This window comes from Sorghum bicolor, chromosome 3, assembly GCF_000003195.3.
Source record: "Sorghum bicolor cultivar BTx623 chromosome 3, Sorghum_bicolor_NCBIv3, whole genome shotgun sequence".
In the NCBI taxonomy this organism is placed as follows: Eukaryota; Viridiplantae; Streptophyta; class Magnoliopsida; order Poales; family Poaceae; genus Sorghum; species Sorghum bicolor.
The window spans coordinates 72,751,401-72,774,904 of record NC_012872.2 but is presented as its reverse complement, the minus strand read 5'-3'; the positions used below and the strand labels follow the sequence as shown (position 1 = coordinate 72,774,904).

The window sequence follows — 23,504 nt, the reverse complement described above, 5'->3', positions numbered from 1 at the left end:
CGTTTTAACACGACGACCAAGCGCAGGCAGGCCAGGGTGCTGTCTTTTCTCTTTTTTATTCAAACTAGGCCTTGTTCAGTTGAGGAAAAATTTTGGTTTTGGCTACTGTAGCACTTTCGTTTGTTTGTAACAAATATTGTCCAATCATGGACTAATTAGACTCAAAAGATTCAGCTCGCGAATTACAGGTAAACTGTGTAATCAGTATTTGGTTTTGTCTATATTTAATACTCCATGCATGTGCCACAAGATTTGATGTGACGGGGAATCTTGAAATTTTTTGGAAACTAAACAACGCCTGAAAAGGAAAATGAGAGAGAGGAGAGAGGGGGAGACTTAAATAAAGGTAATTAAAGGCAGGTGGGGTGGGGCCGAGGACGCAGGGGCGGTTCAACGGCTACTAGCTAGCTAGCGCGAGGCTGAAACCGTCGTCGTTGTCGTCGAGGTGAGCTGCTTTGATCAGGCAGCACAACGGCACACGGATCCGTCTGTTCATGCGGATGTGGTTGGATCCAGAGCATTATTTCTGCGTGAATCGCTGGCTCTTTAAATTTGGCTTTACTAGTACTATAAGCTAATTTTATTTTACATTGCTAAAATACGCTAATTTTATGCCCAAGTCCGGTCGGTCGAATGCTGGACGGCCGGCCAATTACTTGGTCCGCCGCCGACACGCCCGCGGTAGCATCCAAACACACCTTAATTTCTCTGATGCCATTGCAAATGTAAAAAAATAATAATGTGAATATATATTCTCCGGCGTCAGTGTGTCACTGACTGAGCCAGGACGTGCCAATGCATGGTTAATGCATGGGACACCGACGATCGAGGGCAATGCAAGCTTCGGGTTACAAGAGTTTCCATTGCCAGATCTTTGTATGTGATCAGATCAGTGATCTTCTCATCTCGCTATATATATGTCTGCAACGCGAGTACAAACCTAGCTTCGAGGTCAGGACGTCTGATCGATGATACACATCATGTGTGTACATGCACATACCCCATACGAACATAAACATGATCTATAACTCTTATAATCCTAAACCCCACTAAGTATTTCTCTAAACATGCAAGCTATCCACCTAAGCAATGCACTACCATATTGAGTTAAAATCCACTAAGTAAAACCTCAATAACTATTTATCTCAACATGTAATGTGCTACCACATATATACAATTAAAATCCAATAGCACATATGACAATTGTTGTGTCCACACCAGCAAAACAAATAAGTATAGTCCACATCATCGTACTACACAATCTATTAATCCGTAATTTCCGCAGCAACGCGCGGGATATGCTCCTAGTTATTATTAAGCGATTGCCGACTGCTTAATTAACAAGAGGCCGGTTAGTTTATTAATTTATCATCAGTTGTTGGCTGTCTGTCCCCGTCTGCATGCTGAGTGCTGCGGCGCGCATGCAATCGGGGCCGTACATCCACTATAGCCGACGGACGGTAGAGCGAGAGGTCACATGCAATGCATGCGACCCCTAGGAAACGAGACGACGACAGCACCTACGACCCACACTTTTCGTTCCTTGTAACCTCGCCCGGACACTTGGCATGCTGCTGCCGTGCCCGTGCTGATGGCGTGGTGCTGGATCACCAAGCACTCCACAACCGGTGCACTGAACGTTGACGGCGTGACGATCGCCGATCTCGACTTCTTCCCTCCTGTTCGTCGCTGTTGTTTTCGGTGAAAACTTTCTTTTTGTTGCATGCACATGCATCCGACGACTAGCTTATATTAATTTGTGCTGGAGTTCCCTTCAAGACTATCCCTAGCTAGTACTCCTACCTATATATATATACAGTGGTGGTGGTTCTACTGTTTATCCACCGACCAGAGCTGGACTACGGAATGCAAGCAGCCGACGCTACAAAACGCATGCTCGAGACTGGCGGAGTGCAACTGCTCAACAACACGTACATGCATAGCATATTTGTATACATGCAGCATTGGGTTGTGCTTGTGCAGGACAAGTTTTAGCCCGCTCCGGGCGCCTAGCTTCACTTGCAGAGAACATGGATGCAGCATACTTGTAGTCTATATGGGTGTTTGGTTGGGGTTGTTAGCATGTTTAATTATTTTATTTGACAATTAGTATCGAATAATGACTAACTAGACTCAAAAGATTCCTCTCGCAAATTATTCTCTAACTGTGTATTTAGTTTTTCGTAAATAGTCTATATTTAGTACTTCATACATGTATCCAGATATTCGATGTGTAAACTTTATCGCACTCAACCAAACAGGCTCTATGATCAGATTAATCTCAACCAAACCTCATTGTAATCTCACACACGGTTAGTTGCTTAGCCGCGGGGAGACTAGCTTTTTTTACAAAATATATATTTTGCGAGGACGCGCATTATTAGCTTGTTCGTCAAACCTTTCGACATTTGAATTTGAACCCAACAAACTCGATGCAGAGATCACGTGCAAAATGCCAAAATAGCTAAAGGTTTGGGAGACTAAGGAAATTCTTTCTTTTAGAGTTTTAGGTACCAGATTGTTTGCTTGGTGCGTTGACAGCACGGGCCGCTGACTTCGCAGAGAAAAGGCTTCTCATAGGGTCTCATTCTCACACTCACTGCCTTGGTGCGGCTTGTTTGACGCACGCACGCGATCGAGGGGGGAAACAATTAGTGGGAATGTACGCGCTGTTTACGCTAATGCGTTAGGTTCAAAAGTTTTCAAACATTTTTATATACAATTAGTACGTTTTTTAAGCAAAAGAAGGAGTACGGTGCTTGATTATGGTTTATGAACATGCATGATGGCTCGCTCGCGCATGAAGCAACTGCCGCCCTTCGGTTGGACAACACCTTTTCAGTCTGAAAAGGGCACTTCGTGTTTTTCTGTTGTTCATCATCACAATATAATGCAAAGCTTTTGGACCAGAGAAAGTTTGGAACAGGTGGGTGGATTTTTCTGCTTGTCCGTCCATTTGAATTGAAAAAAGAAATGAGTTTGAAACCAACTGGGACGCATGCAAGAGAGAGCAGGTAGAGGTCCATGGATCAACTACAAATTCAACGAAGCACCAACCATCGTTGGAGCTGATAGGGGGCGAGGTTTCTTTCGTCTAACATGGCAACGCGTAACGGCAAATATTTGAATCGTCAAGTGGCAACAGAGAATTATATTAGCTCAAATCTCGTCGAATAAGTAATGCCAAATGAATGAGCTGAGAAGATTAGCTGAAATCTTGAATCATCAACTCCCAACAACGTTACGATCATCATTTAATTTGACTATCGATTTGTCCCACCACATGGATTAATTGTCCTCAGGCCAGTCTCAATGCATAGTTTCATGGTACAGTTACCAATACTATAAACTAGGTAACCGAGCCACATGAGTTTCGGAGGATGAAACTCCTCTCTCATCTGATAAAATCACATGTCTGTTATTCCTTTCTTCGTGGAAATCATAACTACATATAGTGCGCTGAGTATTTGGAAAGTAGGAAACAATTGCATCTTCAGTGGTGCCCAGCCTTCTGCTGCATGTTAAATGCATGCAAGGCAATCTTTTGGAAGCACCTTCGCCCTGGTTATATATCCATCGTGCATAGAACATGTTATGCATGCATCTACTTTTGTGGCTGGAGTTCAATCATCTCTATGTACCTGCTGCCTGCCTACTGAAACTGCAGCCACCACTGATGATGCACAGCACCAACCATGCTAGTGCTTCTGCTAGTACTCCCACTACTTAGGCCTTGTTCAGTTCCCAAAACTTTATATTTTTGGGTACTGTAGCATTTTGGTTTTTATTTGACAAATATTGTTTAATTCTAGACTAACTAAGCTCAAAAGATTCATCTTACGATTTACAGTCAAACTGTGCAATTAGTTTTTATTTTCATTTATATTTAATGCTTCATGCAAGTGTCGCAAGATTCGATGTGATGAAGAATCTTGAATTTTTTTAAACTAAACAAGGCCTTATATATAAGCCACCAGCCAAAGCAGGACAACATATGTATGAAGCTACGAACGCATGCGAGCCAATGTGCATATAGACTGTACAGGTGCAGTGGACCGAAGGATGCTTCACTTGAACAGAGCATATATATGTCCGTACTTACGTTTGTAAAATTTATGCGTGGTGACAGAGATATCACTCGCAATGCAAGTCGCTACTACTAGCTCGTAAGGTAGTCTTTCAGACAGCTTTAATTTATTACCGACTTCACACGGCTCATCGCGCTGTTAGTCTGTTACCTAGGACTTGTTTAGTTGGCGAAATTTTTTGATTTTGGTTATCGTAATATTTTCATTTATATTTGATAATTATTATATAATCATGGACTAACGGATTTAAAATATTCGTCTCGTAAATTATAGATTAATTTTACAATTAGTTATTTTTATCTATATTTAATGTTGTATGTATGTGTCGCAAGATTCGATATGATAAAAAATCTTGAAAACTTTACAAAATTTTTTCAAAAACTAAACAGTCCCTAAGTGAGAACAGAAAGATATCTAGAAATCCCAAACAGGTAATGCGAGATGAGCACAGAAAAATGATTAGTCGAAATCATGGATGATTTGACGCCAACGTTAGCATCAGCTAGCTGACGAGTACTATATACAGCCTTGGAAAGCGATGCTGGATTTGACGATATATATTGACCGCCAGGTGGCATTGACAACCTCTGCCCTGCTGGCTGCTGCCAATTGAGCAGGTGTGCTCCCCCCCCCGGCGCTGCTCTCCTTCCGTTGGTGGAGTCTTAGTTTTTCTACTCTTTCTTCAATAAATATGGCGCCACATCAACAAAATACCATAATAATATGTAATTAATTATCTTGGACTCTGTGATAGAGTCTTGCATTATGAGTGCCCTTAGAGCACTCACAATACAGACTATAGTCTAAAGTTATTTGTTACCTCGAACAATGTGGACTGGGGGTGTTTGGCACTACTCCACGAACTCTGCTTCACAAACTCCACCATAGAGCAGCTCCATAAAAAAACCGGAGTTCGTGGAGTACCTCTTTAGGTGCACTCACAACTCCACCATTTTTTCTCGAACTGAGTGCGTGAAGCTGAAACTGTTTGGCTTAAAAACGTGGAGCAGAGCTGAAAAACGTGGAGCAGAGCAGTCCCAAACACCCCCTTAGAGTCTAAATAAGATTTGGAGTCATATTTTTTCTACTTCTTTCTTCAATAAATATGCTGCCACATCAGCAAAATATCATAAATAATATATAATTAATTGTCTTGGACTCTGTGATAGAGTCTTACATTGTGAATGCCCTCAAAGACCGATCAAAACACAGTAGAAAAATGTAGGTTTGCCTTAGGTAGGAGCCGTTGCTAACAAGTACCAGACCAACAAGTTGTAAAATAAGGCATTGTTTAGTTCACTCCAAATACCAAAAAGTTTTCAAGATTTTCCATCACATCGAATCTTGCGGCACATGCATGAAGCATTAAATAAAAACTAATTACACAGTTTGCCTGTAAATCGCGAGACAAATTTTTTGACCTTAGTTAGTTTATAATTGAATAATATTTGCCACAAACAAACAAAAGTGCTACAGTAGCGAAATCCAAAAAAAATTCACATCTAAGGCCTTGTTTAGGTCACCCCGAAATTAAAAAACTTTTCAAAATTCCCCGTCACATCGAATCATGTGGCACATGCATGAAGCACTAAATATAGACGAAAATAAAAACTAGTTACACAGTTTGTCTGTAAATCACGAGATGAATCTTTTAAGCCTAATTAGTCCATGTTGGATAATGTTTGTCAAATAAAAACGAAAATGCTACCGTATCGAAATCCAAAAATTTTTCGGAACTAAACAAGGCCTAAAACGAACCATTTGAGACTCTGGCAAAGGAACAAGGTAGTATAGTGCTATTTATGGGCCTTTTTAGCACAACTCCTAGAGCAGTTTCTATGCTGAGCTGTGTTAAATAGTTCTTTTTTACTTAGGATTATTCGCTAAGTTTGTGAAATAATTATCTGAAGTGAACTAGAGGGTTCAAAGCTAGAAAGAATAGCTTATCCTAGAGCCTGTTTGGTTCCCCTTTCTAAATTTTAGCCAGCTAAACTTTAGTCACTTTAGTAGTTAAACTTTCAAATACACTGACTAAAAATAAGTTAAAATAGTTTAATCTCACTAGTCATCCAAGAGTAGCTAAAATAGTTTTATCTACCTAAAATTTAGTAAGGAAACCAAATAAGACCCTAATTACTCCGCGCATGGAGTCACTATATGCATAGAATTTATCCTAGATAATTATTTTCAGTTATAGAGAATCAGTTTTCACAAACAAAGAATTTGGAACAAGGGACAAACAAGCTCATGAAACTTGTCAATATCGCCCTAACTTGGGCCTGCGCTGGACCCGCCTGGGCCTGCAAGAGCCCATCTACGGCGACGACTGAAGAGAGGGGCGTCGTCGGATGGAACAACGGCGGATGCAAAGCTATTGAGATTGCACGGCCCTGGAGTCCCTGACGACCTCGTTCCCCTCTGTCTCGCCTCTCTTTCGTTTCCTCGCGGCGACGACTGGGCGAGCGCCGCCTCCCCTCCCTCCCTCCCTCCCTCCGTGAGGTCCTCGCCGACGACGAGGGCCGCCGCCCGTTGCCACGTCTCCTCTGTCGTAGAGTGTACACCAGGTACGCCTACGCCCCTCTTCCCTTCCCTTCTCGGTACGCGGAACCGAGCATCCCAAACCCTAATGCAAGTTATCTGTACTCGGATCTGGCCCAATTTCGAGTATACGCATGGTGCCTGCTAACTTCGAGTTTTTGACAAATTGTCTTGTCTATACATGTCCTATACTGGGTCCGCCCACAACGTAATTGTGATTCTGGCGCCGTTAATTTTCGTTTTTTTTTTCAATTCAATCCCCCGTGCTGCATGCCAAGCCTGCCATGACCCAGCTGTTGGTTGTGTCTGGTGGCACGGGTGACTCATCAGGAATTGGGATTTTGCCCCGGGGGGACATAATTTCTGAATACTAATTGTGTTTAGTGTGAGAGCTATGTGCTTAGCTCCTGAGAGGTAAATTTAGACAGCATGAGCTCAAAATGGGGGCATAGCGGAACACGACGCTGTATGTCGGTAACCGCCACTTCACTTTTTTTTGTTGAACTAGATACATTCCCATGCGTTGCACAGGGGTCATCAATTTTGTGCTGAATCTTAGTATTCAGACGCGGATGCAGACAGGTTAGCTCTGAGAACTTTGTATCAGACGTGGACACGTGTATGGCGCAGACACCTGAACTCTGAGTAGAGGATGATTCGTATTGAATACGAACATGTAAGCAGGGATTGACCGTTTGTGGAGGTGCTCATAGGGGTAAAATGTGTGTGTGCGTGTTGATAGGAGATGAGTGTACGAACATGTATGGGCGCCTGTGTTGTACTGTGATTCAATATTTCTTCTCCATGTAGTATATTTGAAAAAAAATAACTTTTTTACGTGAGCTTAAAAAGATCTGCAGCCTTATAGCTGTTACTTTTTTAGTTAAGAACATTTTCATTCTGGAACAATTGATACAGTCATTTTTTGTTGGGTCAAGCCTTTCTAACTTAGCAATGAATTTTATTTAGTTATTTTGTCGTTGTAGTGTTATATATAGAGATATATATTGAGGCCTTGTTTAGTTCCCAAAAAATTTTGCAAAATTTTTCAGATTCCCCGTCACATCGAATCTTTAGACACATGCATGAAGTATTAAATATAGATAAAAATAAAAACTAATTGTACAGTTTGGTCGAAATTGACGAGACGAATCTTTCGAGTCTAGTTAGTCCATGATTGGACAATATTTGTCAAATACAAACGAAAAAGCTACAGTGTCGATTTTGCAAAATATTTTGGAACTAAACAAGGCCTGAGCCTAGCTGCTAGCCTGGTGGAGATGGAGTCGGATTTTGTTCTGGTCCAGCTTTTTTTACCGGAGAACTTTTTTTCTGTCCCAATATTTTTTCCCTGGTCCTGGTCCTGTCTGACTGCAGTTCTTTTACTGGAGATTTTGGTTCTCCTGTGGACGATTACTCAAGGGACCTTTTAGGTGTAGAGATAATAACTAGCTTTCTTATCTCACTGGAGCTGGATAGAGAGATAAGGTTCCAGTACCAGGCAATACAATGTTTCTGCATCAGAGCAGTGTATATTCCTCTATCAATATGACAATAGCCACTGTAATGTTCTTTCCCTTTCCATTGTGTTTTTTCCATCTTTTATGGTATACCCAGTTAACCACCAGTCAGTAGCATTTATATTATTGCTCTGAGATGTTGTATTTGGCATTTTCTGTTTTCTCCCTAGCTGTCGAGCGCAGATACACAGCCTGCTTATCCAATTATTTGAATCTTATGTTGCTATTGGCTGGCTGTGAGACACTTTTACTAAATCATACCAACTTTCAGATCCAGTGAAGGCTGACAACTTGACGCAGGGTGTTCAAGAAATTTAAGCCGTGCACTAGATTGCTGAGAGTTTTCCTTGATACAGGGGAATAAGGGACAAAGAATCTTTTGACATTGATCTGTAGCCAGTGCTGCAATGGCTACGAAGCTTGTGGTAATTTACCAACCCTCCTTTCCGTTGTAAGATTCTATACATGAATGCCGCAAGGGATAACGAGGATGCACAATTAATGCACGTAGGTTCTCGGTATCCCCTGGGATGTTGACACTGAAGGGTTACGGGAGTACATGGCCAAGTTTGGACCCCTAGACGATTGTGTCGTCATGAAGGTTTGCCATAATTCAGTAATTCACATTTAGATTGAATGACACATGCTATATTGTTTATGCTTTCCTACCCCTATTTTTGTGTCATTACAATTCCTGAAGTAGTGATCCTTCTATTTTAATAAATAATTTGGAAAACTATTGATTATTTATTTTCTCCAAGAATAGTTGCTTAGGAATAGGAAATTATGTCTGGCCATATGTCTGTGTCCTGTTAGTTATTTTTTTATCTTGCAAATTTGACCGGCTTGAAGTTTGCTATTTTATTTTTAATTTTATGCTGTTCAATGACATTTTGTGCCGTTCAATGACAGATGGTTCCTAGTTCTTTTTTTTTACATAGGCAAATATTAGCCATTTTTGTATGTACATCTGCTGGTTGCACTATTCGATCACTATATATGCTGATTGCCACGCTTATTTATGACCATGTTTCGTGCATATAAAAAATAATAGGAGCGGTCTTCTGGGCGATCTCGCGGGTTTGGCTATGTAACATTCGCCTCAGCCGACGATGCAAAGGTAGTAGATTAATGAAGATGATCCTTCATTTTCTCCATGCATGATGTTGCATGATAAATTCTGTGCATCGTTCAATCTTTAACTGGAACCCGTATGCAGCTATTTTATAGTGCCCAATTCAAATGAGTTTTCTGAACCACTGCATTATCCTTTCAGAATGTTCTTGATTGCAACCATGTTCTTGGCAGCCGTACGTTAGAAGTGAAGATAGCTACTCCAAAGGTAAATAACATATAAAACTTTACCTTTTCTTTCTGTAATTTCCATATGGTCTACCATTGATAAGTGTCCAGATCTACTTGGTATTGATTATGGTGCAATTTTCTCTTAACACAGGAAGAAATGAAATCACAAGGAACAAAGAAAGCTACAAGGATATTCGTTGCTCGAATTCCACAATCAGTTGACGAATCGATGTTTCGTAGGTCAGTCAGAGCATTACTACCTTTTCTTCATTATCTATGTCCTTCTTGATTTGTATTGAGCTTGTCTAAACTGGAGTAACTTTATTAACAGGCATTTTGAAGCTTTTGGGGAAATTCTTGATCTTTACATGCCAAAGGTTAGCAAAAACTAAAGCTGGTTTTGTATGGAGCATTGCATCTGGTATCCTTCAAAAGTTCAAATAGCGATAGTACCTGCTATGCTAGTTGATCTCTTCGATGTTATGATCCTAGATCATAGGGGTAAACACCAACAGGACGATAGCTAGGTGGAGTCAGCTTGCAGGGAGGCTAGACTATTGGGATTAATTCTTCATTGCTTGATTGAAAGTAGATACCTCATCTCATATCAAGAGATAAGGATTAGCAGAGAGGTTTGATGGGCTGGACCTCTGGCCACCCATAAAATTCTTCCTATTTAATTTGCAAAATTATTAACTAAGGGGATATTCTACAATGCCATTATTTACCTGAGCAAGTTGTGAGACACCACATCTTAATCTGGATATAACCTAAGGGCCTTTATAAATAAATCATATGTGGTTTACATTAGTGGCCTGTGGCCATAGGTTTTAACATGCAATCTTAAGCATACATGTATGTTTAATATAAAGTCATTGAATGAAGTTCCTGACTTGTGTACAACGAGTTTTGGAGTTATCTTGATTTCTATAGCCTTATTGGCCTCCAACATCAGTATACCAATCTGGGACTATGGAGAGTGCCAGTGAAGATTAGGGTAGAATTTATGTCATCGTATTGCCGTATTCTCAGTGTTTTGAATAGGATAGACCTTGTACTTCTTACCAGCATTAAGATCCTAGTGCAGAAACTCTGTTTTGCATGAGTATTTTGCTCCATTGTTCCAAAAGCAATGTCATGGAGCATTCAATGGTTTTGTGGCATTACATGAGTGGGATAAATTAGAGGTGGATATGACAATGATTTTCAATGGTTATGCAGCATTACATGATTGGGATAAATTAGGGGTGGATATGACGATGCTTTTACTAAAATTTTCGCTCCACACTCACATCTCCTGTGTAGGAACATGGTTCAAAAGGGCATCGTGGAATTGGGTTTATCACGTTTCAGAGTGCAGGTACGTTTAAGGATGTTTTCCAGCTCATTTAGACGTGAAGAGATTTTTTCGGTTGAGTTGAGGGGGTGGGGCACATCAACTTTAACAGGAAATGGAATGGCAGACCTAGTTATGATGTACTAGTTGCCTTAATTTTTTGCTTTAGCAATCAGGTGCCAACTAGTAGAGTTAATGCCGTCGAGTCATTTACAACTATCTCATTCTTACTGTGAATTCTTCTTTATCTGAGGATCTATTTTTATGTTGTTATTGATTGCACTTGTAGAGAATTGTTACACTTCTCTTTTTCTTTGATTTTTCTTATTTTGCTTGCATTCTGTGTATTAGGATTTTGGGATAGGATTCTAGTCATAACAGTTCTTGCTCAAGTTTTTTATTGTTCTGCTCATTGGTTTTTTAATAAAAGTTGGCCATATGTTCATTCTCCTGAGCCATTCTTTTGTTTGTGCGTCATTTCCTTTTTACATTATTCTAATTTTGAATTTGAATGTAATTAAATAGAGTCTGTGGACAGCATCATGCAAGAGTCACATGAGCTTGATGGTACAACAGTAGTTGTTGATCGTGCGACTCCGAAGGTACCTTACTCTTCTGAAATAGAACTTTACTGTGGTCAGATGCATCTACTAGCTCCAACTAGTTTATCTAGTGATATACTCGCCCCATTCCAAATTATAAGGCATTTTGACTTTTCTAGATACATAGATTTGCTATGCACTTAGATATATACTAAGTCTATATATTATATAGTAAAAGCAATGTATCTAGAAAAGCCAAAACATCTTATAATTTGGAACGAAGTGAGTATTTGTGATTTTTTGGTGTATTGCGTTACACTAGAATACTGTATATAGTTTATCTAGTGATATATTTATGGTTTTTCAGTGTATTGTGTTACACTAGAATACTGGATCATTTACTATCTTAGATGCTTAGTATTTATAACTGTCTGAAAATATGTTTGCATCAGGATGAAGATGTCAGATACCCCCCAAGTAGGCCATCTCAGGGTGGCTATGGTGCATATAACGCATATATTTCAGCTGCTACAAGGTATGCAGCTTTGGGTGCACCAACGCTGTATGACCATCCTGGATCAGCTTATGGAAGTAAGTCTTCGATCTGTTATAGATTTTTTGTCATATCTGAACACACTGAAACTTTCTTCTCAGTTTAGTATTTCACTGTTTGACTCCATCAATCAGGAGGATACTATGGATCCTCCCAAGCAGTGGGCAAGAAGATATTTGTTGGTAGACTTCCACAAGAAGCAAACACAGATGACCTAAGGCATTACTTTGGCAGATTTGGTCGAATCGTAGATGCATACATTCCGAAGGTGAGGCTAAGACTTCCACTGCTGTGCATGCCTTAATATATTGGTTGTCTCAACTTTTCCAATTCCTGCACAGGACCCCAAAAGAAGTGGCCACCGAGGTTTCGGTTTTGTCACCTTCGCTGATGAGGGTGTGGCAGAACGGGTAGCTCGTAGAAGCCATGAAATTCTAGGCCATGAGGTAAGGCTGCTGGTGTTTGATACATCTGTATCTACTGTAAAAAATGGTAGTGTTGTCCTTGTCTGGGTAAAAAAAAGCTGAGTTGAGTTTTTCCACTTTCTTTCAGGTTGCAATAGACCCAGCTGCACCACTTGAGAATGATTCAGCTGCTGGTGGTTACATTGATCCCATGGATCTTTACGGAGCTTATGGTTCAATGCGATCCTTCGGCAGGTTCTGCGGCGGTCTAGATTATAATGTAAGCACAAAACATGTTCTCATGGTGTAGTATTATGATTATAAAGCACAAATGAAATTGATGATGAGGTCCCCCGAAACAGAAATCTAGGCTAAAGTTCGTCTCTTGTTGCTGTGACCTTTTTTCTGTAACTCATCTATGGCTTGTCATTTAATAACCAATCTTGTCATTCCAGTATGGCTATGGCCCCAGCAGTGGAAGCAGCAGATCAAGATCAGATTGGCGATACCGACCTTACTGAACGTTTTAGTTTACATCTAGGGAAGGAAACTGAGGAGATGGAGAAAGAAATACAAGTTGTTTAAGAATGCAAGTGGTACCTTAAGTGGCATGTTAATCTTAAAGAGGGCCGTGTGGAATCTGGAATCTATCTATTTGTTCATGTTGTAATTTTGGACATGGAAATGGTTCCCTGCAATTTCTTTGTCGTGATTCACATTATTGATACAAGATGAAGGCAGCCTTGTAGTTATCGTGTGGAAGTGCTGTATGTAATAAAAAGGATCAATTGCAAAGCGATCGACGTGCGCCCTGAATCGTCTGATCCTTAACCTCTTTACTGTTGGTTGCACATGGTGATAGCATAATTCTTTGCAAGTTGAGCGTTTTTACACCATGGTTAAAGGTGCTGCTTCCCCTCAAGAATCTCCTCTCCATCTTTGCCTTTTCCATCTCCATCCTTGTGGTCGTGACAATGTTGTACAACACCGGACTGTGTATGGCGTCCGCCTACGTACCTGACTTACCGCATCCTCTACTAATAGGAAGGATAAACATGAAATCGACTCAGAATTCTTAAATTCAAGAAATTTAGAGATAAAATGGCCTAACGAACAAGTTCAGATCAATATGGAATTGAACGAATACCCACATGTCAAATAAAAGGATAGTGCCTATGAAAGGGGGTGAGGCCAATAGCCAACTTGAGAGGCCCAAACCCGGCTGCTCTAGGACTCCTAGGTTGGTTTAGCTTGCATTTTTTTTACCACACATTTAAACATGCATTCCTTGGCTCTGAAACCATCAAACAAGTTTAGTTGAAGGCGAAAACATAAGGGGAGATAGAATGGAGAGTTCAGGACTATGAGAAGGATATGGAGAACTCCAGAGAGAAGTGCTTAAAGGTGGAGAACATTGCTAAATGCAATGTCCTAATTCAATAATCAAATCAGCCTGTAGGCAGCAGGATCCTTAGTTTTGTCCGGTGCTTGCTAATTACCCTATCTAATCACCCTCGAGTTGATCTATATATAATTAGAATAGATGGCTTATTTTCCCTGTAGCAACCACGTGCTAATTACCCTATCTAATCACCCTCTAGTATTGTCCGGTGCTTGCTAATTACCTTGTGTAATCACCCTCTAGTAGCGATTTACAAGCTACAACGCTCCCACTCTTGTTGTAGACTGCTCTTTAGCTAAGGATCTATTTTTATCTTGTTAACCGATTGTTATAGAGATGTTACACTTTTCTTTTTCTTGCACTAGGATTTGGGATAGGATTCAAGTTGTAATATACTACTGTTCTGCACCTCTGCTCATTCTTTTTTAATAAAAGTTGGTCATATGTTCATTCTGATTCAAGGAATAAATTTGAAAGGGATTTGTAGCACTGCACTGTGACGTACGTACGTGCAAGAACGGGGCAGCCACAGCCAGGCCATGCCACACCCGCTCAGGCCACGGGCCACGGCCGGCCAGTGAAGGTGGCCAGTAGCTTGTCGCAGTTGTCCAGAGGCCGTCAATAGGCGGCGAGGTGACAATTGTCTCCTCCATCTGATTTTTTTTTTTTTTTTTTGTACTGGATGGTTTTTCTGCTTGTGCACTGCACATGTGTCAGCTTCTTGTGTATTCACAAAGGAAAAGGCTCCCTGCTGTTGTGCAGTGCACATGATTCATTTAGGAGTTGGTCTTTGATTTGAGAATATTGCTTCAGTGTATTTAGAAAGGAAAGAAAAAAAATTGCCAGCTGTTGTGAATTTATTTCATGGCAAATTTATCTGTCATTGACTCTTCACTCTTGGTAGTTGCTTGAGAACACAATATTTAGGGGCATATCAGATCTTTCTCAGAGAAATATTATATTCTTCGCAGTCCGTATTTTTTCTACCAGTCAGTAATATTTTTCTTTTACAATAAATTAATATATAATACTTTCATCTATACCTTTTTCAGACAAGTCGTCATTCCTCGCTCGCTCTCCAATCGATGAATATATTTGGAAGGAAATTGTAGCACTGCACTGTGACGTAGTACGTGCAAGAACGGGCCAGCCGTGCGACAATTCCCAAGTTGCAGCCATTCTGTTGGCTTTGACTCCCTTGTAATAAGGAGAAGAAGCCCTACAGATATTTATTGCCATGCTATCCTGTCAGTATCAAGTATCCAGCAAGCTGCACTCCACTCTTCAGCACCGTTTGGAGGAAGCGACGCACGCAGACAGAGAGACCGCACGTCGGCGATGTCTCCCCGCCGCTCCTCCGCCGGCGGCGAGCTGCCCGTCGTCGCCGACAGAGACCAAGCCCGGCTGCAGCAGCTGGGATACAAGCAGGAGCTCAAGCGCGGCCTCTCGTACGTTCCGCATGCTCCATTTCATTCCAAGCAACTCCTGCATTATTTTCTTGCCAGCAGAGCTCTCACTCTCAGTGTTCTATACCTCTGCCTGCGTAGCGTCCTCTCTAACTTCGCCTTCTCCTTCTCCATGATCTCCGTGCTGGCCGGCGTGACGACGACCTACAACACCGGCCTGCGCTACGGCGGGCCGGCGTCCATGACGCTGGGCTGGCTCGTCGTGGCGCTCTTCAACGGCTGCGTCGCGCTGTCCATGGCGGAGATCTGCTCGGCGTACCCGACCACCGGCGGCCTCTACTACTGGAGCGCCAAGCTCGCCGGCAAGGACTGGGCTCCGCTTGCCTCCTGGGTCACCGGATGGTATACATGCTTCTGGTTTTTTTCCCCTCTTCATTAATTTTTGGATTAAAAAATGTCTTTCGCTTTATTCATGTCAGTGTCATATAACTTATGGAGAGACGACGTTTTTCAAACCATCATCATGCTAGCTGCCGGTCTATCTAGTTACCGTATTTTTAAACTTTGTGTCATGTTTCGCAGGTTTAACATCGTGGGCCAGGTACGCTTTAACTTGGTCACAGAATTCATCACATCATGAATTATACACGCCTGCCAACCTTAGACTTTTCCTATCGATTTTAATACTCAAATATATATACTAGTGGTCTACAGTTGTCTGTGGCCGCTAGCTGATTTATATCATAGGTAGCCAGCCAACTTGGACACGGTTCAGTTTGGACTGTAACAACTGACAAAGACACTGTAAAAAACACTGATCATTCGGTTACTCTTTCTACAAAGATGATCATTCAGTTATTTGACAGGTCGCTCTAAAAGTACTACTCTTCTGAAATTAGTAGCGTATTTCATTTTATTGGGACAAATTTTTGACCAACAATATATTTATTAGTAACACATGATTTTTTTACATAATTGATGTAATTAGATTCATATGAAAAAATACCTACGATTGTGATTTTTATCACATAGGTGGCACTATAGAGTAAATGTCGACCAAAATGTTTAACTGGTTCAGAAAAAAAAAAGGTTGCTTCCAAAACTGGGCAGCAAAAATTTGGCGATGTAATCTAGCGTGCCATAACAGTAGTCAGCAACTTCTGCAGCTGAGCTCAATAATGCATTCAGAATTGAGTTGAACCGTCGTCCCTAGGCACACCTACATTAACCTGAATGATTGGACTTGGAGCAAATTAAGGGCTCGTTTTCCGTTCTCCATGAACGAGTCTTTGGAATGATTCCCAGTTAGAATGATTCACTAACCTGTATAGTGTTGATAAGCTGAAATGGTTCATAGCCCCAATCCAGAATTACCGAACAGACCCTAAATCAGGACATGAGCCGAAGCCGATTGACGTACGCTAGTTGTAATTCCTTCGCTAATCTTTTATTTTGCACAGTGGGCTTGCACCACGAGCGTGGACTTCTCATTGGCACAGTTTATCCAAGTCATCGTCTTGCTTAGCACCGGGGGAGCCAATGGCGGTGGTTATCTGGCCTCCAAATACGTCGTGCTGGCAATCTACTGTGTCATCCTCATCCTGCACGGGCTTATCAATAGCCTCTCCATCAATTGGCTGGCCTTTTTCGGTCAGCTTGGAGCTTTCTGGAATCTTGCAGGTATGCATGTGATGGATCCAATGACATTTTCTCATGTATTGACTAACACAATTACACAAACACAGTGGTTTTACCTAAAGTAATTTGGTGATGTGATCATGCATATCGTAGGTGTATTTGTCTTGACGGTATTGATTCCGGTTGTTGCTAAGGACAGGGCAAGCATGGAGTTTATGTTCACCAACTGCTACACTGACGATACCGTGGGGATCCACAGCAAGGTCTATATACTAGCCATTGGTTTGCTGACAAGCCAATATTCCCTCCTCGGATATGATACTTCTGCCCACATGGTAATTCTCTCTGTGTCGATAATGCACGTATTTACTGAATGTGAAAGCCAATGGGTTTGATCAGATGCTTGTTTTTTACAAACAAATCAAATGCAGTCAGAGGAGACGAAGAACGCGGAGTGGAGTGGCCCGATGGGGATCGTGGTTTCAGTCGCGCTGTCGAGCGTCTTCGGCTGGATTTACCTGGTGGCCTTGACATCCATGGTGACCGACATCCCGTCGCTCCTGGACCCTACCAACGACGCCGGCGGGAACGCCATCGCGCAAGCCCTGTACACCACCTTCCGCCAGAGGTTCGGCAGCGGCGGCGGCGGTGTCATCTGCTTGGCGGCCATGGCCGTCTCCATATTCCTCTGCGGCACGGCGTCCGTGACCAGCAACTCGAGGATGGGGTACGCCTTCTCCAGGGACGGCGCCATGCCGCTGTCGCGGCTCTGGTACCGTGTCAACAAGCACGAGGTGCCGTTCAATGTCGTCTGGCTCTCCGTCTCGGTGGCATTCGTCATGGCACTCACGGTGAGTGTGTGTGTGTATATATATATATATATAGCTCGTCTCAGTCTCCAAAATGTAACTGCATGCGTGCATGTCGTGGCAGTCGCTGGGGAGCCAGGTGGCGTTCCAGGCAATGGTGTCCATCACGACGCTGGGCATGTACATCGCCTACGCCCTGCCCATCTTCTTCCGCGTGACGACGGCGCGGAACTCGTTCGTCCCGGGGCCGTTTCATCTCGGACGCCGCTGCAGCCTTGTCGTCGGCTGGGTCGCCGTCCTCTGGGGGGCCCTCGTCACCGTGCTGTTCTGCTTGCCGGTGGCGTACCCCGTCGCCGGGATCAACTTCAACTACACGCCGGTGGCCGTCGGCGGCGTGCTGCTGCTCAGTCTAGGGGCGTGGGTGCTCCACGCGCGGTTTTGGTTTCGAGGACCCATCACCACCGTTGACACGTGAGGTGATCGGGCCTGATATGCTCTGTTTCAGTTCAACTATCGCTCTGTTTTTTCTTTTTCTAATATAAAGACCCTACAATGGGTGGCTCATGTATATATATATATGCGTGTATAGATTTGTCGAGGAAAGTAATTATTAATGGTATAAAAAGATGGAGTCGCCACCAGTCAGGGTCGGCCTAGACTTAGAGACAATCATAACTATAGTTGATATAATAATTTAACACCATGCATAAAAAAGAAAAATATATTGCAAATAGTAAGCACTTATAGAGATAAATATAGCGACAGCATATTGCGAAAAAGAAACTGTTTACAATAGTAGTTACCTATTATAAGTTGAGGTATAATTTCACTCTGCGAAGTATGGCCATCCATATTCTACAAACTAACTATGATATCATCATTTAGAATTGCATCAAGAAATTCTTGTTCCATGGAGCAATTGATACAATCATTCATAAATCCATCGCAGATATAGTTTAGATCTATCTTCTCAGTTTTCATTACTAAAATCACATTTTCAAACCTTGCCACCACTTTGTCAACATCCTAGCAAATCAAACCCTAAATAAAACAAAACAAGGATAACACAAATCAAATTTATGAATTCCCACTTAGGAGATAATTTGAACATGAAATTCAGCATGGGGGAAGCTGGGGTTTACATAGAAGGGTTAACACAATTAATAAATAGTAATTCTCCACTGGATTTTGCCAAAGTTCATCGGGTTTGCACACCCCGGTAACAAGGCTACGGCCAGGGTTGAAGCTAGAAATTTTAGTCGTTGGGGTCAGCATACAGTAACCATGCTTTCATATGACATTTTTTTCTCTATGAAATAGCAGTGTGGTAATTTATTTTGCATGAAGTCGTCAAGGTCATCTGACCCCAATAAGTAGTTGTAGTTTCGCCCGTGGCCCCTGCTATTGGGATTACCATACTAACTCGAGATATTAGGGAAAGCGAAAGCATTAATTTCCATCACAATCTGAAATCAGCCTAATAAAATCATAAACATATATTCATGAAGGGATATGTATGCATCATATTATCAACCAAAGACACCAGAACTTAACATTGAACACCCCCCACCCCCCGCGATCAAGGGCCATGGGACCAAAAGCCACCTAAGTTTTCTTTCACTACTTGCTTGTAGGATTATTGCGGCCAATGACAGCCATCGTGGGAGCACGGCCATTAGTCAAAAGGATTCCGAATCAATCACTCGAAAGGGAATCGCATGACCTAGCTTTGCACATGCCGGGACAACCGAGCGTATCCGTCCGGATTTCCAGTCTTCTCTGCTGACTCTTTGTGCATCATGGAGACTTGTGTGTCGTATAGGTTTCTCTGACAACAAGCTTACCACGAAGCGGCACTGACCCCGTCAACCTGCCGGCCGAGCTGAGAGAGTCTCCTCATTCGATCAGTAGCTGTAGGCTGTAGCGCGCAGCCTCGCCCTCGCACGCCCCGGCCCCGGCGGATCTCGGAGCAAAGTGCGCAGCTAGCGTAGCGCCGAGGATGGGCACCGTCGGCGGCGAGCTGCCCCTCGCCGACCCGGCCGCCGACGCAGACCGGGCGAGGCTGCAGCAGCTGGGATACAAGCAGGAGCTCAAGCGCGGCCTCTCGTACGTGCGCGCTGCCGCCGCCGGTGCCGGTGCCGGTGCAGCCCCAGCTTCTTCGTTCGTCCGTTCTTTGTCGCCGCTCGCTGCTAGTTCTGATCGAACTCCTATCCCATGTGTTTTTTTTTTTTTCGTCTCTAGCGTCGTTTCCAACTTCGCCTTCTCCTTCGCCATCATCTCCGTGCTGACGGGCGTGACGACGACCTACAACACCGGCCTCCGCTACGGCGGGCCGGCGTCCATGACGCTGGGGTGGCTCGTCGTGGCACTCTTCAACGGCTGCGTGGCGCTGTCCATGGCGGAGATCTGCTCCGCCTACCCGACCTCCGGCGGGCTCTACTACTGGAGCGCCAAGCTCGCCGGCAAGGAATGGGCTCCACTTGCCTCCTGGGTCACCGGATGGTACCTACCTTTCTCTCCTTTTCTTCACAATTTCATTTTTTTATAACAATCAAATATACTACTCCAACTTAGCTCTCGCCGCAATCTCGAGGCCAAATATAATAACAACAAACCATCAGATTCGTTTAAACAAAAACAATACAACAAAACTATCAGATTCAAAATTGCTTCCGATGGATCCTCCTATTGTTTGAAAGTTGAAACTTATAATAAACCCGTCCTGTGTTTATTAATTCTATTGTTTTCATCATGATGTCAAGGATGATGACATGGCTTCTTCCCAATCATGTCACGGGTAGTCTAATCAAGTTTTATTCATACTTATCCTCTGTCTTGTTTTCACTGTTCTGCAGGTTCAACATCGTGGGGCAGGTACAACATTCTCCAGCTACGACTCTCCAAGTTCACAGGATCCATTTTTTTTATTTTCTTTTTTTTTTTACTGCAAAGAGCTAGGATCAATAATCTTTGCACGACCTTCAGCTGCAGCGCAGGCATTACTGCATTATATTAGTAGTGTACTAGTGTCATGTTGTTATCCCATCTAGGACGATGCTGATTAAATCGCCGTGCACGTCCGCAGTGGGCGTGCACGGCGAGCGTGGACTTCTCGCTGGCGCAGCTGATCCAGGTGATCATCCTGCTGGGCACCGGCGGGGCCAACGGCGGCGGCTACCTGGCCTCCAAGTACGTCGTGCTGGCCATCTACACCGCCATCCTCGTCGTGCACGGCCTCATCAACAGCCTGCCCATCCACTGGCTCTCCTGGTTCGGCCAGCTCGGAGCCTTCTGGAACGTCGCCGGTGTGTTCGTCCTCGTCATCCTCGTCCCGTCGGTGGCCAAGCAGAGGGCCAGCGCCGAGTTCATCTTCACCCACATGAACACCGACAATGGCATGGGCATCCATAGCAAGGCCTACATCCTCGCCGTCGGCCTGCTCATGAGCCAGTACTCCAGCATCGGCTACGACACCTCTGCTCACATGGTGAACAACGTTAACACACGCCGCCGTCGTGGACGCCGCCGGTCGGCGGGCCGGCCACCACGCGTTCATCGTTGTTCTTCTGATGATCATCTGAACTGAACGAGAGCACGATCGCATGCAGACGGAGGAGACGAAGAAGGCGGACTGGAACGGGCCGATGGGGATCGTCTACTCCGTCGCACTGTCCAGCGTGTTCGGATGGATCTACCTGCTGGCTCTGACGTCGGTGGTGACCGACATCCCGTACCTGCTGGACACCGGCAACGACGCCGGCGGGTACGCCATTGCTCAAGCCCTGTACTCCACTTTCCACCGGAGGTACGGCACCGGCGCCGGCGGCATCGCCTGCTTGGTCATCATCGCCGTCGCCGTCTTCCTCTGCGGCACCGCCTGCGTCACCAGCAACTCCAGGATGGGGTACGCCTTCTCCAGGGACGGGGCGATGCCGTTCTCGCACGTTTGGTACAAGGTGAACAAGCAGGAGGTGCCCTTCAACGTCGTCTGGCTCTCCGTGTCCGTGGCGTTCGTCATGGCCCTCACGGTGAGCATGCACATGCGCTGATCAACTTCTTCTCAAGTAAAAGTACGTACGTGTCTGCCATGGATGTGACGGTGATCGATTCTCTTCGTTCCTGATGGACATCGATCACGTGCGTGCAGTCGCTGGGGAGCCAGGTGGCGTTCCAGGCAATGGTGTCCATCGCGACGCTGGGCCTGTACATCGCCTACGCGCTGCCCATCTTGTTCCGCGTGACGACGGCGAGGAGGTCGTTCGTGGCAGGGCCGTTCCACCTCGGGAGATTCGGCGTCGCCGTCGGCTCGGTGGCCGTGCTCTGGGTGGCGCTAGTCACCGTGCTCTTCTGCCTGCCGGTGGCGTACCCCGTCACCAAGGAGACCTTGAACTACACGCCGGTGGCCGTCGGCGGCGTGCTGGTGCTCAGCCTCGCCGCGTGGGTGCTCCACGCCCGGTTCTGGTTCCGAGGGCCTATCACCAACGTTGGTTAATATTGACGTTGTTTGTGTAGGCTTGGATAGTATGTACTTTCAATGCATGCATGTTATTATATCATGTCACTCTGTTCTAAGTATGAATATGAATATACTATACTTAGTTTTTTTGTCATTTGGTGATTCCGGGCTACGATCTAGGGCTTGTTTAGTTCAATTTTTTTTTAAATCGACACTGTAGCACTTTCGTTTGTATTTGACAAATATTGTCCAATCATGAACTAACTAAGCTCAAAAGATTCGTCTCGTCAATTTCGACCAAACTGTGCAATTAATTTTTATTTTCGTCTATATTTAATAGTCCATGCATACGTATAATGATTTAATATGACGGAGAATTTAAAAAATTTTACAAATTTTTTTGGAAACTAAACAAGACCTACTTTATTTCTCTCTAGCTCTCTGGTGTGGTGATACATACTCATTCCATCCCAAAAATGCACTCTATAGGCTATTTAAATTTTAACTAAATTCATAAAAAAAAATAGTATCGATCTTTACGTTTCTAAGTAGATATATTTTCTATAAACGAGTCTAATATTTATTTGTTTTCATAATTATTAATATATAAAAATTTGATTAAACTGAAGATGGTCGACCTTAGCAATGTAGTTAGAGGTACACTATTCTTAGGACAGAGTAAGTATATGATTATGAGTAGGCTGTTGAATTACGTTATCATTGATTTGTTTCATTCCACACATTTTTTTCTTCAAGGCCTACTATTGTACACTTAAGTGTTTCTTGAGCATCTGATACTCAATTTTGCTAGTCATCTTTGTGCGGACCATCTTTGTTAGTTGTTAGAGCATCTCCAAGAGTTCCCTAAATGAGGTTGCTATCCTTAATATTTTGGCAAAACAAGAAATTTCCTTCTCCAATGGTTTGCTATTCGAAGTTGCCATTTTTATCGAGTTGGTAAAACACCCTCCCGCGTGCGCATTTATCCGCGCGCGTATCGGTGTTGCTATCGGTCTCCCGCGGTTCATTGCCGGTGTTCCCGCGCAGTGACGGACAATTCAGGATCTTCCTCGGCCTATATCTATCGACTGATCTCCCGCGGCCGCCAACTGACTGCGATCAAGGAGGAAGGACCAGGGAGCAGGGAGAACACGCGAAGCAGGAAGAACCAGGGAGCAGGGACGCGATCGAGGAGGAAGGACTAGGGACCAAAAACGTCGTGCCGATCGACGCCGCGCCGATCGACGCCGCGCCGTCCGGGATCACGCGCCTGCTCGCGTGGCCATCTCAGGAAGAGATCGCCCTCCATCTTCCTGATTGATCGACCTCCGTCAGGATCAGGTTCGGCGTTTCTGTTCCCATCGACCTCCATCTTCCTGATTGATTGACCTCCATCAGGTTCGTCAGGTTAGGTGCTAGATCAATTGATCCCTCGCGTACATCAAAGTCTTGATAGATCGATAGTCCTCGTCAGGTTAACTGTACGTAGAGTTCAGTAATTTAGGTG

The 23,504-nt window shown here is 43.7% G+C and overlaps 3 protein-coding genes across 4 annotated transcripts; all 3 read left to right on the top strand.

Annotated features, from left to right (window-relative positions):
* On the top strand, positions 6,452 to 13,163 carry LOC110433925 (RNA-binding protein Musashi homolog 2). Its single transcript, XM_021457054.1, has 14 exons — positions 6,452 to 6,652; positions 8,418 to 8,571; positions 8,658 to 8,747; positions 9,201 to 9,266; positions 9,423 to 9,488; positions 9,603 to 9,691; positions 9,783 to 9,828; positions 10,757 to 10,811; positions 11,313 to 11,389; positions 11,782 to 11,920; positions 12,017 to 12,150; positions 12,224 to 12,328; positions 12,435 to 12,566; positions 12,742 to 13,163. Exons 2-14 carry the CDS (start codon positions 8,554 to 8,556, stop codon positions 12,805 to 12,807), a joined length of 1,083 nt encoding a protein of 360 aa, XP_021312729.1. The 5' UTR covers positions 6,452 to 6,652; positions 8,418 to 8,553; the 3' UTR covers positions 12,808 to 13,163.
* LOC8062310 (amino-acid permease BAT1 homolog) lies at positions 14,916 to 18,186 on the top strand. 2 transcript variants are annotated; one of them, XM_021457125.1, is made up of 7 exons: positions 14,917 to 15,136; positions 15,236 to 15,496; positions 15,677 to 15,695; positions 16,555 to 16,774; positions 16,886 to 17,067; positions 17,164 to 17,583; positions 17,666 to 18,186. In XM_021457125.1, exons 1-7 carry the CDS (start codon positions 15,027 to 15,029, stop codon positions 18,014 to 18,016), a joined length of 1,563 nt encoding a protein of 520 aa, XP_021312800.1. In that variant the 5' UTR covers positions 14,917 to 15,026; the 3' UTR covers positions 18,017 to 18,186. The 2 variants fall into 2 exon arrangements, with proteins under 2 accessions (XP_021312799.1, XP_021312800.1); XM_021457124.1 differs by having other exon boundaries at positions 14,916 to 15,496.
* LOC8062309 (amino-acid permease BAT1 homolog) lies at positions 19,125 to 22,151 on the top strand. The gene is made up of 6 exons (XM_021457126.1): positions 19,125 to 19,647; positions 19,783 to 20,043; positions 20,397 to 20,415; positions 20,627 to 21,028; positions 21,150 to 21,569; positions 21,689 to 22,151. Exons 1-6 carry the CDS (start codon positions 19,541 to 19,543, stop codon positions 22,031 to 22,033), a joined length of 1,554 nt encoding a protein of 517 aa, XP_021312801.1. The 5' UTR covers positions 19,125 to 19,540; the 3' UTR covers positions 22,034 to 22,151.

Coding starts and splice junctions, on each gene's coding strand:
- LOC110433925 (XM_021457054.1), top strand. Junction 8,748..9,200: donor ACGATTGTGTCGTCATGAAG/GTTTGCCATAAT, acceptor AAAAAATAATAG/GAGCGGTCTTCTGGGCGATC. Junction 11,390..11,781: donor TTGATCGTGCGACTCCGAAG/GTACCTTACTCT, acceptor TGTTTGCATCAG/GATGAAGATGTCAGATACCC.
- LOC8062310 (XM_021457124.1), top strand. CDS start 15,027: ATGTCTCCCCGCCGCTCCTCCGCCGGCGGCGAGCTGCCCGTCGTCGCC. Junction 16,775..16,885: donor AGCTTTCTGGAATCTTGCAG/GTATGCATGTGA, acceptor TGCATATCGTAG/GTGTATTTGTCTTGACGGTA. Junction 17,068..17,163: donor ATGATACTTCTGCCCACATG/GTAATTCTCTCT, acceptor AATCAAATGCAG/TCAGAGGAGACGAAGAACGC.
- LOC8062309 (XM_021457126.1), top strand. CDS start 19,541: ATGGGCACCGTCGGCGGCGAGCTGCCCCTCGCCGACCCGGCCGCCGAC. Junction 19,648..19,782: donor GAGCTCAAGCGCGGCCTCTC/GTACGTGCGCGC, acceptor TTTCGTCTCTAG/CGTCGTTTCCAACTTCGCCT. Junction 21,029..21,149: donor ACGACACCTCTGCTCACATG/GTGAACAACGTT, acceptor GATCGCATGCAG/ACGGAGGAGACGAAGAAGGC.